This window comes from Brassica oleracea, chromosome C4, assembly GCF_000695525.1.
Source record: "Brassica oleracea var. oleracea cultivar TO1000 chromosome C4, BOL, whole genome shotgun sequence".
NCBI lineage: Eukaryota > Viridiplantae > Streptophyta > Magnoliopsida > Brassicales > Brassicaceae > Brassica > Brassica oleracea.
In genome coordinates this window covers 27,278,861-27,293,299 of record NC_027751.1, presented here as the reverse complement: position 1 = coordinate 27,293,299, position 14,439 = coordinate 27,278,861, and the positions used below count along the sequence as shown (strand labels likewise).

The 14,439-nt window shown below is 36.7% G+C and overlaps 1 protein-coding gene across 1 annotated transcript; it reads right to left on the bottom strand.

Moving 5' to 3' along the window:
- Positions 1–257: 257 nt before the first annotated feature.
- On the bottom strand, positions 258–6,862 carry LOC106342501 (importin beta-like SAD2 homolog). Its single transcript, XM_013781456.1, has 22 exons — positions 6,600–6,862; positions 6,356–6,488; positions 6,196–6,283; positions 5,939–6,088; positions 5,341–5,503; positions 5,027–5,211; positions 4,761–4,934; positions 4,220–4,365; positions 4,016–4,139; positions 3,748–3,928; positions 3,208–3,367; positions 3,056–3,097; positions 2,834–2,952; positions 2,550–2,748; positions 2,239–2,370; positions 2,052–2,155; positions 1,789–1,968; positions 1,524–1,663; positions 1,291–1,430; positions 1,067–1,206; positions 819–945; positions 258–730 (listed from the first exon to the last, which is right to left on the bottom strand). Exons 1-22 carry the CDS (start codon positions 6,720–6,722, stop codon positions 567–569), a joined length of 3,114 nt encoding a protein of 1,037 aa, XP_013636910.1. The 5' UTR covers positions 6,723–6,862; the 3' UTR covers positions 258–566.
- Between the last annotated feature and the right edge of the window lie 7,577 nt (positions 6,863–14,439).

Below are 14,439 nucleotides of genomic sequence, written 5' to 3'. Positions count from 1 at the left end.
ATTAAGCTTTTTTAAAGACAACTGCAGGTTACCATCTAGCCTCTTAGTATAACTTAGTATTTAGATTTCTAATCTCATAAACAATGAGTTTATAACTGTAAAACCAAAGTGGACAAAATTGACCGTTTATCACAATGGAATCCATTTAACTACAGCTTAACTGGCGATGGCTGAGAACGAACACAGGCTCTAACGAACGATTTAAGTCAACCAATCAAGATAAAGGAACTGCTACAACCATAAATGATAATTAAACAAACATATAAGCCCATAGTTTAAAAAAAAAATATATGCCACCAATCCCAATCGGAGAACATAAAACACCCCTCTCCAAAGGGTTAATAATCTGTTCTGTTTGAAAAGAAAAAAGAAATGGTCTTCTGTTTTGGTCTATTGGATGATTAAAAAAAAATGATGATGAAATGCAAAACTGGAGATGGCAGAGATTGATATCTCTGAGACATGATTTGAGAGTCGACCAGACTCACCTAAGATAAGCCTCTCTACTTCCTTTTTTTTGGATAAAAAGGCTTACAAACAAAACAAAAAAATGCAGCCAAGTGAAATCAGGAAAGAACTGTTGTGGATGCTTGCTTTTCAAGTTGCTCCTTTAGTATCTCAGCTCTTCTCTGCTCCGTGTGCTGAGCGATATTGTTTGCGAGCCCTTCGTAGTGCGGGTCTAGTGTCTGCCTAAGGCTTTGGAACCTGAGCGAGTCCGTTGCTTGCATTGCTAATAAGATTAATAGAATAGCAAATCAGAAGATGATACCATCTATCAATATATATATATATACACACACATGATAAATCTCTGGTACCTGTGACAGCATCCATGAAGAGTATGAAAGGATCCACTTCATCAATTGGAGAGTCTAATTCCTCATCGCTATAATCATCCTCTGAAAACTCATCATCATCATCGCTGTAAGAGCGGAAGTCCTTTGCCTATAAAGATAATGCACAACAGGAAGCGACGACAGTGAACCACTACTCACAAGCATAGTAATACCTTCTTCAAGAAATATCACTTGAGAGGCTTTGATTCTAAGGGGTTTAGAAGACGAACCTGTGCTGCTAGCTTGCGGAGTTTACTTTCATCAGTTTCATCTGGATTCTCCTCATCATCTTCATCATCTGTCTCAAAGTCATCCATGTTGTCGTCATCACCATCTTCTTCATCTTCTTCCTCTTCTGCCTTTGCAGCTTCTGTTATACACGTTCAAAGAGAAATATCAGTGAGGGTCTGTCATAATAAGAAAGAAAAAAACAGAGACAGTGAAAGGCACTGACCAGCAAGTTGATCCTTGTATCCCACTAAAAGCTCAAGAAGAGCCCTGAATACATGTGGCAAGACTTCTCCGGGTAATTGACCAGCAGGAAGACTGAGAATTGACGTCAAACCCAAGATGCAAACTTTCTTATCATGCTCTCTGCATTTTAAGGAAGGAAGATTGTTTATCTTGAAATGAAATGTGAAGAGAAGATAAGAGAGATGAGAGGATACACAGATTAGATTCACCCACCCCTTGAAGTTAGCATGTGCACCATTCTTCTTCTTTTCTTGCAGCATGTGGAGCCATATAGTCAAAATATCGGTTGCGAAACCCAAGCGTTGCAATATGCCCAGTGTCAAAGGGGCATTGTAGTAGAAGGCATTTGCAACCTGCCCAAAGGGTGTTAAAGCATTACATTCAGTCAATCAGGAAATACAACAGCTTAGCTTGACTCTGTGAAAGGAATCTAAACAAAGCAGCAATTAGCAAAATTTAACTGGACTACTTTGCTTACCACTTCAATCAGAAGACATTTAAAGGAAGATTTTTCAGCACCTCGTAGCCGATCTAATGTGATTCTCAAGTAAGGCTCCACACATTGGTCCACATGGCCCTTACAGGTCTGAAGCACGATCCCTAATAGCTTCGGAGCTGGCTCAAGGTCACTATCATCAATATTCTTGTTTGCCATAAGCTGTCATGGTAAAGAAATTAACAAATTAGTTAACGAATATAAACTACTTCATTTCTTTATGAATAAAAGTATAGTGAGCTTACCGAAGAAATCACACTCCAAAGACTTTGTTGGTAATCTGGTTGCTTGCAAGTGAGATAATGCTCAGTCCCCCGGGATATGTAGTTGTGCAGAGGGACCAATATGTCTAATGAATTCAAAAGAACGATCAAACAAAAGAGAGAAAATAAAAGAATTATTGAACTTTATAAAAAACTGCAAGTTTCATACTTGGGAAGAAGTCAATAGCCCAATCCACGAGTGCTTCCATTATTAAAGGCCATAAACTCCACATGTCCAACGATATCGTGGGTGAAAAAGTAGTAATGTACGAGACGATCTCAAGGACCTCCTCGAACACATCTGTCCATACAAAATACGTGAATAAATCACCATGTTTAGATTAAGATCTACAAATTACATAAACCCCAATGCATTCAATTACATAAACCCCAATGCATTCAATGTAATTCATTCAAAGGAACACAAGAAGCAGATAAAAACTGCAAATATATATGGGATCTGGAAAACACTATGCATACCTTGACCATCAGTTGTCAGCATTTTACGCATTATTGGCAACAAGTATGGTTCAATCTGACCATAGAGATGAGGGAGACTACTGATAGATTCAAGAATTGTACTGATGGCACGGAGACATCCCACAGCAGCCAACGCACCAGTATCATCAGCTTCATCATCACCGTTGTCAGTATCGACACACTTCCAGAATGCACTGGCCTGGAAGTTATTAACAAGAATAGGGTTATTAGTGCTAAAAGCAAAATTATACTCAAAATGAGGACACAACAGAATATTATCTTACCAAGTTCTGGCACAAACCCAAAGCATAAGGAGAAATCTCCTCTCCAAACTTATACACGATAGTCTCTAAAGTAAATGCAAGATCTTCGTTTTCAACTTCATTCATTAGCTTGAAAAATTCTGCATAGCACAAGTCCATACCGATTATTTCAGTTGATTAGCTTTTGAGCGAATTAAAACAGTAGTAAGTACAACTATTAGCAAAATCATTCCAAAAGCGTACCGTCAAGAAGTTGAGGCAAAACTGGACGGATCTCATCTAAATCTGCAAGACAGATAAATTTTGTTGAATTTATACTAATCCACGTTGAGTACAAAAGGCCCAAAGATGGAAAAAGTCTCAGGAAATCTTAAGAAGAGAGGGTGGTGCAATACTTTTGCAGGCGTCAATGAATGAACGCAAAGCAAAGACTGAGTCCACCCGAACAGGAAGTTCTGGATCACGCATTCCGGAGATAACACAATGCAGTGCCTTGGAAAAGTTGGTTTGGTCTGAAAAATTAATGTTCGCGTACTGCCCTGCAACCCACGCAGCCTACACAGAAGATAGAATATGTTGAGAAATAAGCTTGACAAGTTACAGCATCCACGTGATGAAACCAATATGTCACAGCCACCTAGAAAGGTAAGGATGACAAAAACTAGTCAACAGCAACACCTAAACAGGCATATCCTACCCCACAAAAGGCATCCATCAAGAAACATCACAGGATAGTGATGAACAAGAAATTCAGTCCAAGTGACTTCACAAAGTAGTAGTAGAGAAATCCAAGCATTTGGAGATATGATTTTCATAACAGAACCGAATGAGAAGGGGGCCTAAACAAATGCATAAATATAAATGAAAAGATGTATATTTTCCTAACAGAAACGAATGAGAAGGGGGTCTAAATAACCAAAAGCAGTAACTAAAACCTTGGCTCTAAGATGACCAGCTGGGCTGCTGAATTCAGGAAAAACATGTTGCACTAACATATTCTCCAGCTCCGATTTGTAGGGTTCGGTCTGCCTAAGTTTATCACAGAGTGTCCCAACAGCAAGCAGAGCACCATCCTTTTGACGATAGGGCTTTTGTTCTAGAGGTGCTTCACCATATCTAAAACAGAGAAACAAAGTAATTATATCATGTCGCAATTATATAATTAGACCCTTTTCTACATTTGTAGATATAGTTTGAGGGTACCTCTTAAAAATGCCCACAATGAACTGTATAAACTTTGGGAAGTTGTCTTTTCCACGCTTTCTGACCAGCTCAGTCACGAAGTCCATAGATGCAGTCCTGGGACTGTACAGATCTTCAATTATATCTGTAGAGCAAGTAATGCTATTATAAAAAAGCATGTTTTAGGATTATCAAAACAAGACGAAGAATACTTCAAGGACATACCATAACCCTTCCTCACATACTCATGCGGGTCTTCATCCCAGAGTACTTGATCATCATCATTGAAGCACATTAGAGGGAAAATGATCTCAAATAGTAGAACATCAAGGTGGGGCTGCAGTAAGGTGTACATGCTATTCTTCGGGATACTGCATAGATACACAACACAACTCAATAAGAAAACTGGTACACCAAACATGATAAAGGAACCGAGATACAGACAAAGCCTTTATCAGTTTTCAAGGAAAAATAGAAACTGCAACTAGAAATTTTACCCAAGACTTTGTAAAGATAAAATCGAGTGGTACCAAATTCCGAGTTCGCAGTCTAGACACATTTTAATATTTCTAACTGTGGCTGTGATCACGGTTGGGAGAAACCAGAAAAGACATATATAGATTAACTAAAACCTCTACAATAAAGCAAAAAGATTCTCCCCAGGGACTTCACGTGTAATTTTGTTATTTAATAGATCCAGAGTACTCATATTCAAATTAATTTCTAAATATTATCACAAGTATGTATGCCATAGAGAATATCCGACCTGTTGCTTAGATATTGAAGAATTAGGTTGATGACTCTATCAGGAAGATATCCACCGATACGAATGACATTCAACAATTTCAAGTGGCACTCCAGTATCTTGGCAGCGTAGTTCGTCTGAAACATTTGGGCGAAGGCTTTATTTTCTGGATTCTGAAGTTTCAGATCTCCAAACCTGTTATGGGTTTTTAAACAGTTTATTTAAAGATAAATGAAAAAAGGTTCAAGGTTGTAAGTGAGTAGATAGGTTTTCATGATCCTGCATACCGAGTGTACAGCCTGTTTAAAATGTGAGCAACCCATTTCTTGGTCTTCCACCATCCCCATGATTTTCTAAGCTCAGGGTCTTCAGGTTGGCCTTCTAAGGGAACAGGACGTTCCAAAATGTTTAGGAACAGAACCATCCAAGCATTAAAAAAGTTTGGAACAAACAATGGTCTCGGAAGCTCTAGCTGGATAGAAGAAGGATGAAAGAGATATATAAATCCCTAAACAAGAACTATATAATCCATATTTTTTTCTAGTTGAAGCTTGGAAGCAAAGAACGGTTCATAATAAGTACCACAAGATGTACAACTTACATAAATGCATGACCAGAATATCTTGCAAATAAGCTTGATATGGTCTGCAACTTCAAGAGAAGGACTTTCAATTTGGACGAGCTTGTCGAATATATTCAAGAGATGTGGAAACGTCTCTTCGACTACCCGGTAAATGGGTGCTCTGTCTTCATCTGACTTGAACCTATAAACAGAAAGTGGGAATATGAGGGAGGAAAAAATACTAAATGAACTATTTTATCTAGAAAAACAGAAGCTAGTGCCCTGAATTTGAATAAGAGAACTGATAATATCAAATCCACAGAGATATGTCACTCCAACTAACCTACATGCGCATTACTTTTCTGATAGTCTACTACTGATAATATGCAACGGTTTGTAAGTTCAAGAATGGGAAGTTGGCAACATAAGCAAGAGACAGCTACAGAAATTTAGGAGAAGACTAGACACAATCTACAAATCACTCGTGCAAAGAAGCCTTTTCGGAAGGCAGAGTGGAGGTAAAAAGCACCACTGAGTAAAGAATCTCAGATTAAGTGATTAAAAAAAGAATAACTCCTAAGCCCATGGTCATTTTAGGACAACCAGATTCATGACGTAAGTAAAAAGGCAAACTAACTCGTATTTTGAAGACATAATCCGCAACACAAACAAGGCTCCATAAACTTGTTGATCTTGCAAGTTATGCTTCACCCAGTCCAGGAGATGGGGCCATTGCTCAGGAAAGTCAGCGTAAATCAATGTCTTCAAACACTCTCCCATTTGAACTCTGCATCACAAACACACCAATAACATGCTATAATAAGGACCAACAAACAGAGGTAAACTTGAAAAAATTGAGCACAAGAATGCTGCAGGGTGTACAATAGCTGCTACCTCAAAATAGGTGGAAGTTGAGAGACATAAACAAGAATCTGGTCCCTGACAACATTCTTATCACTTGGCAAGATCTTGCTCTGATCACCTGCACAACAAAAACAAGGAATGACTAACAAGTTTCGTTTATTTCAAGAGACTCAAAAACGATTAAAATTACCAGAATGAGGATCCCAGTGCTTAGCGATGAAGTTCTTGAAATGGATACTCGCAGCTTGGCGCACAGCAGGGTCACATCCACCGTCAACAACAATTTGCAAAACTCTTATCAAATGCTGCGGAGTGTGCTTAATCTGCATAAATCAATGTTCCACAAGCATAGATTAAACCGATTGATCTATCTTCCTAGAGAAAATTGCTGACCACAGTCTAATCAAGTCAATCTTAGTTCGGATAACAATAACCTGATCAAGACTCTGCTCAGTAGCTTTACGCTCGTCGGGATTGGGACTGCAAGCAGCCGCAGCAATGATTACTGCGAGGTTAGACAGATCCATCGGGCAATTCAGCAACAGGTTCCCCGACATAGAAGCAGCGCGGCACGAATTTTCCGGTGAATCGAAGAGACGAAGAATCAGGAGGAAGAAGATGACCGACGAAGACGAGGACGATGAGAGAGAGAGAGAGGTATAAGAAGGAAGGTCTAAGCTAGGGTTTTAATGAATGGTTCGTTGGTCTGTTACGGTGAGTCTCTCGCACGCGCGTGGTAAAAAAGTGAATAAAAAATCCACGTGACTACGAGAGACACGATACACGACCCGGACTTGCCTGGTGGACCTCTAGTTAGAGCTGGAAATTTTAATCATTGCCCGCGGACCCCGTCCCGTTTGACCCGCCGCGGGGCGAGTACGGGTCGAACCATTTGAAATTTTTAAATCGAGGGTGCGGGTGCGGGTCGAGATTATTTTGAGCGGGGCGGATGCGGGTCAGCCGAATTTGAATCGCAGGTACCCGCCAACCCGCAAATTAAAAAAAAAAAACATTTTTGAAAAAAAAACATTTTTTCGTAAAATATATAAAAAACAATAAATATTTGTATAATTTTAATTATAAATATATTTTTTTTAATAGTAATTTTTTAAAATAACTATTATATAAATAAAAAATAATTATTTTTAATTAAAATAATTATTATATAATTAGAAAATAATCATTTTTAATTAAAATAACTATTTTTAATATAATTAATATTACCCGCGGGTTTGGCGGGTTACCCGCGGGTTTTGGCGGGGCGGGTGCGGATATAAAAGTTTTTGTTTGCGGGTTATGCGGGTCGAGTTTTTGAATCGAAAAAATGATTCGACCCGCGGCGGGGCGGGGCGGGTCGGGGCGGGTTGACCCGCGAACCCAGCACTACCTCTAGTCACCTATTTATTTTCACCGCTTACTCGTTTAGTTAGTTACCGTCAATCGATTGACTTTTAGTTTTTTTTTTCTTTTTTTTTTTGATAATCCAGGGGTTCCCCGCTTCGCGGGTCATTCCCCTGGACCCGGTCAGGCAACGGTCCACTTCACCCGGGAGGACTTTACCTGGGCTGGATCGAACCCAGTACCGCTTTGGTGTCCAGAAGAGGCAGGGTAGTTTCCGCATGGGGAGGGAATCGAACCCGGATGGTGGTTGCCACCACAGGCTCGTCCTGCCACTTGGACTACCTCGTTCGGACGACTTTTAGTTATTTTCTACGTGTTTTCTATATAATCAAATCAAATGATTTTCTTAATCAAATCAAATGTTAATAATTAATTAAAAAATACAAATGGAATTTGATTAATTTAAACTTGTTAAACTATTTTGTCATCTTGTTTAGTTATTTGATAATTATATTAAAAATTGTGATATTCTAATTACAAATGATTCAAGCATAAATCTAATGAACTTGGGAGAAAATAGAAATGTAGATAAAGTTATGAAATTATTAGAAAAACACTTTTTCATAATTGGTGAGAATAGTGAGCAATTTTATGAATGTTTGGTGGGGTTATCCGACCTAAGAGACAACTCGTTGATTTCATTTTATCGTCAGGGACAGTTCATCCAATGCGGATAATTTCTTTATTTTGAGATTAACAATTTAATAATTTATTCTTTCCTTACTTATCCATTGGATTATTTGGATTATTATAGTTCGGCCTTGGGAGCAGCCCAGTAAATGGGCATGTACGCCTTTTGGTGAGCCACATTCTGAAATGCTTTTTTCTTTCGCTCTCAAAAGCTCAGTATCTTTTAGCTAGTGCAGAAACTAGAAAGGGATAACTGGTAACATGTAAATTTTTTTTCTAAATTATAGTTAGTTATATTTCTTAATCTTTTTTTTGAAAGAATGGTAAATTAATTCAAAAAAATGTTTTATGATGGTTGTGACTCTATTTTGAAAAGTTTAAAGAATGAAAACTTCTGATAAAGAATTCCAGTATTCGTAAGATTATCTAGAAGAAAACCACATCGTCATTGTGTTCTTCATCCCATTGCTATCCACTGCTTCAAGTGATGAAATCTTGTTTCGAATATGTTTATCGATTGCATTGCTTAAAGACATGGGTGTTGTGGTGATACTCCCCATGCATTCTCCCATTTCGCTCGCGCCATAGAGTGTGAATTGCAGACTGAAACACAAACCTAATGAGAAGTAGCAGAGTCTTGTTTCGGGAGCCAGCAGATTGTATAATATGGGAAACACAATCACTTTCCCATTTAACTTGGTGGATGTACAAAGGTTAACACTAGTCCATTAAAACACTTCCGATAACAATATCTAAATGGATGTAGAAATGTTGAGATCAGAAGCGGGACAGATTCATGAACTTTCTCTTCAATCTCATGTTTAAGCTCTCCATAGCGCTTAAGCACGCTCAACCAGAACCGAACCTGAGTAAGCTTTTCAGTCAATTATCTTTGACATACCTTAAACAAAATATCAACATCCTTTTTTTGTAAAAGAGTATAAATTTTTTTGGCAATCTAATTAATCATATACTAATATATCCCTCTGTTTTTTTTTTCATTTTCCTGTAAAAACAAAGAAATAAACTGTTAAATTCCAAAAAATTATATCATAATAGATCACAAGTAGATAATACTTATACCTTCATTGCAGCGAGTAAGGTCAAACAATTGCAGCGAGTAAGGTCAAACAATAGTTGTGTGTTCCCTCTCTTGCATGAGCACATAAGGATGCACCACATAATCCATATATAAAAACAGGGATGATTTATCAAATAACCATATTGACTCATACAATTAAGAATCTAACTACTGTAAGTTGAAAATAAAATAGCTAAATGTAACACACTATTTAGCATATGAGAAGACTGGTTGTTCTAATTTCAAAATAAAAGAGCAGGTCTATATTCAAAACTACTAATCTATTTTTAAGAGGTATCATTTAACCATAATGTTTTGAAATTTCACTTTAATGCCTTTAATTATATTATTTTCAGATCAACAACTCTTTTGTGTGCTATTAGTGCACACAATATCTTGTTGTATACACTAATCAGACGTCTGCGCCGATCGACAAGAAGAAGGGTTTTCTCGTCTACATATATATATATACATATATGCATATGCGCTTGTTCTTTCCCGTGAATCCAATGAAATGCAACATGGAATAGACTTTTCTTCATCATGATGAGTTCCATAAATCGTTTTGTTGTTGTGTGCAGAATTTCTTAAAGATTGTGATCTGGAACTGGAACCACACAAGTCTTGTCTCCTTCTTGCTTATGGCTATTTCAGAATTTTGAGAATTACCAAGAGAGCACTGCTACTTTTAACCGATGTATCAAGGTCAACTTACTATTCTTTTATTATTTTATTCTCTCATCATACTTATTGTTTTGCTATCACCACAGATTCAACCATCTTGAATTGTTTCAAAGATCCTAAGTATCTCCTTAGCTTCTACTAGAAGGAAATATTTATTAATGGTAAGCTAAGCTTTTGTTTCTCTTTTCTAACGCTAAATGTTAATTAATTGCAACCTACTCTAAGTTTACTCTTTAATAGTCTCACCTCCTCCAAGTCGCTTGCTTCTATCAAGATCCTTGTATCTCTCAAGCGTCGTTGAGTAACTCATTACCTAAGATAGCCATGGAGCTTCATCGTATTGGGGTACCTTATCTCATTTATAAATGTGTCTTTTCATTCTCTAAAAAATAAGTCTAAAGATAAAGTTTATTTCTGCAGTCAGTGTCTGAAGGTGTGTTGACATTATCTTCCAATTCAATTCCAGACTTCAACAAAGACTTTGACGATGAATTCCAAAAATACATAGTGTGGATCCCCTTTGGTACACTGAATGTTTTTTTTTTGTTTTATAAATCTATTTAACATATCATTTTTACTTTTTATAGCAATACCCTCGTTCCTAACTTTTGGAAGTTGGCTTCATCAAGAACACGATACCTCTAAAATTTGAAGCAGCTGAAATTACTTGGTATCTTCTCCCTTGCTGTTATATTTTCCCTCTCCTTTTAGTTTCAAATGTTAATTTATATTCTTTGAGAGATATGATATCAAATTCATTAGCATCAATCTATTTCTTGGCAAGTAAAGGTGGTTTCGATCGCTAGCGTTATGTTGTGAAAAATCAAACATGATGGACGAGAATATGCTTTGAAGTTGATTAAGTCAAAGATTAACACAAACACGCTCAACTATGACATGCTTCGGTGAGTGAGATCAACAAGAACACTCTCATGATTCTATTAGCAAGTCAAAGATCAACAAGAACACTATCAGCAATGATATAATTCTTGTAGCAAGTATGACACTAACATTGTTTCTGCATCTACTTTGTTGTGAGTTACTCAGAGAAGTAGAAGCACTCTCCGGCTTGCAGCATCAGCATGTTGTATGCTACAATCAGGTAAATGTCATTTCCGCTTTTTTTTTTACATATGCGCACATTTGATACCACCCATGCATACCAACAATGTTTATTCCTGTAGAAAGTCCTTAATTACCACAACATATGTTCGGTTGTTCCAGCATCATCTGTATAGTAGAATTTTGTTGCTGTCTTAGACTCCTAGTATCATTCCCCTGCGTTAGCACTTTTTGTTTCATTACTTGAAATTTGAATTTTGCTTATATTTATTTTATATTTGCTTATATTTATCTTTTTATTCCATACGTTAAAGATAATTGTCTTTCACTATAAATATATGTCTCATGGAGTGTTATTCTGTAAGATCTAAAAAAAACATTGAAAGCTTTAGTTTTGAAACATTCCTAAAGCAATAAGAAAAATTGTTCTTATAATTCTTCGTGCTTCTAGAGATTTGAAGAATGTGTCTTTTATTTTTTAAAATATATTAATTTTAAAGAGATGTGTTTTATTATAAAACTGTATTAGTTATAAAGAATTTTTTATATTGTAAATATACTACCTGAAAAGTCGTGACTAATCGTTAGATCTTTGAAAAGCTATAAATAATCTATTTCCATAAGTATTTCATTGTAAATCTTTCACAATCTTATTAAAATTGTAAAGAAAAAGAATTGTGTGCAATAGTAAATAGGATATTTCATGTTTGGATAGAGAAAAAAGCTAAACGAAATAATAAAGTTAATCTTAATTTTTTTCTAGATGGAAATGTGTGTTTTAATTTATTAGAAAACTGCATTTCTGTTTCAGGAACATATGATCCATGTTCTATATATTATACATTTAGATTATATAGAAATTTTGGGACAAAAAAAATTAGTAGATATAATATGTCATTATATCCTTTAAATCTTGCTAGCTATAATAATCTAAATGCATTGTTGTTTTTCTTACTATATGAGTGGAATCTCTAAGCGAAACCATCCAAATTACTCATCTAAAAAGTCTCTTCCTTATAAATCATGTAAAATTGTTGCTTGTAGTATCGTGTGTAATATTTTTCATAATTTGGAACAACATAATTATCCAGCGTTAAAAAAATGTATCTTCCTCGAGTTTCCTTTCACACCTTCTCTGGCTTTATTTCCAAGAAAAAAACAGTTGATTTTGTTTTACCAGTATATGTTTTCTATCTGATATTACGTGTATACGCACACCAATTAACCTAATATGCACACTAGCACAATCGAAAGGCATATTGACGTAGCACTTTAGGATCGAATCCACAGAGACCAACGATTACACTTTATTTCTATACGATCAATATCAAGCTAAAACAATATGGAAGTTTTAAGATTTAAGGGTTTCGTGACAAGCAAGTAACAAGATTAATTAAAGGTGTTTAGATGATTAAGAGAGCTAAGTTCAGGGTGATTTATTGGGATACTTAGGACCATAAGCCACACAACTATTCAGGAAGGCAATAAGAACGAATCTAGAACTTGAACAACAAGAATAGATAAACCCACTGTCGTGGTATCGACCAATTTATCAAGCAATCTTAATGCCTAAACTGTCGTTTGGATTAGAGAATGATGACAAGCATTAAGTTTGGATTCAATTGGTTCACGATTTGCCTTAACATCAGCTTTCGTTGGCTAAAGACAAATCGCCTATCTATGCTTTTTCTAGCAATCTAAAACACTTTTGATGATTAGATTAAACCTATGATCAGATGATAAATGGCCAATTTAACACAAGCATTAAGATTAGCAATAGACATAGATATCAAAGGAATAACAATCCTATTTGTGTCTATCTCATTGATCCATGATCCCTAACACCCTAAATCTAACAAGCGACTACTCAGCCATGAACAGAGAAATCACAGAGACAATATATGAAGAAAACATGGTGAATCAATAAATAAATAAGATAGGGTTCATGAATCTTCTCAAGATGAGAGAGATGAAGCCTTCTCCCTTTCAAAGTAGCAAATCTTCAAGTACAAAAGCCTTCAATGGTTTCTTGTGTAAAAACTAGCGTCCAATGATAATAAAAAATAAGAAAAGATATATATGCATATCTTTGACGGCCAAGTAGGAAAAGGGGGAAGCCCTAGGTAAAATTCTAAAATATTTGGAAACTTCCTTAAAAATCTCTGCCGTTGGAACAAGCACTTCGGGTTGCTCCGCTCGACTGTTCTGCGTGAAAATCACCAAATTGCACTGTTTTATGCCTCTTTTGTTCCAGCTGGTCCATCTCCCATCCAATGCAACTCCAGACCTGTAATGACTCGAAAAGGACTATGAAGGTTCGATAAAGACTTGAAAACCAATTAGAAAACATATATACAAGATGCCAAAGACACCATATATCAATTCCCCCAGACTTAGATCTTTGTTTGTCCTCAAACAATGTCAAGTATCAAGAACATGGATAAAGGTTTGAAAGTGTGATTCTGGTTCTCCACCCTTGCTCTTGCGCAGTTCATTGGTTATGGAGCGGTTGCTCCCTTAATCTGTTTGTTCTCATTTCTGACTGAATTTCTGCAGCAGTAACGAGTAAGAGGCTGCGTTGATCCTTTCCTCTCCGACCTTTTTGCACATATCTGCACATATGACACTGAAAAACAAATGCATGAAGGTGGAATAAAGGCTAAGGTGCAGGGTGGGAACTAGCTAAAGATGAGCTAGTCACTCAGGATCAACAAGATGGATATAAAGAATAAGAAGTCCTGAGTGTATTCTCGTTTCCTTGATCTAATGCTCATAATAAGGAGAATTGCAGTCAAGATTATGTTCAAGTTAAATGAAGCTACGTCTTTCTAGTGTAACCTCGACAAGCTGAAATCTTCTGGAGAACCAAATGAGATAATGTCAGGGTGTTCCAGGTCCACATGTGTGTCTTTCGCCACTGCTAAGGTCACTGAATAAGATAACTAATGCACGAGGTGGTCAGTGATCAACACATAATAAGGTCCTAATTCCCACAAATTTTTGACTGACTCGATCATAAAAACTGACTCAAACTGACTCAAAAGAAAAACAAAATAAAGAAACGAGTTAGTAAACGACGAAAACCCTCCCCCAGACTTACTTCACACCGTCCCTGGTGTGAAAATAAATCAGAAAGAAGGTGAAAACAAGAATAAACATTTTTTTTTGTTAAGATACTTACCTGAGTGGAGCGGGCGCTCCTTGAAAATTATGGGTGTTCTATCGTCAGATGGTCGCCTGGAACAACCCCACTTTTCAGGGGGCAGGTTGTTCCGTTGCTGCCACCTAAAATTTTTGAAGTATCTCGGATTTTTTTGCTTTTTGACCTGAGACTCAATAAACTAAAGCAAAAAATAAGTAAACAAAAACAAAACCAACATATATTTACACTTACCAGTGGGTTGCCTCCCACCAAG

Excerpts from the sequence above, each read along its gene's own strand:
- LOC106342501 (XM_013781456.1), bottom strand. The coding sequence starts at position 6,722 with ATGTCGGGGAACCTGTTGCTGAATTGCCCGATGGATCTGTCTAACCTC. Across the intron at positions 2,749-2,833 it reads TGGGTTTGTGCCAGAACTTG|GCCAGTGCATTCTGGAAGTG; the intron begins GTAAGATAATAT and ends AATAACTTCCAG. Across the intron at positions 2,371-2,549 it reads GCTGACAACTGATGGTCAAG|ATGTGTTCGAGGAGGTCCTT; the intron begins GTATGCATAGTG and ends TTGTATGGACAG.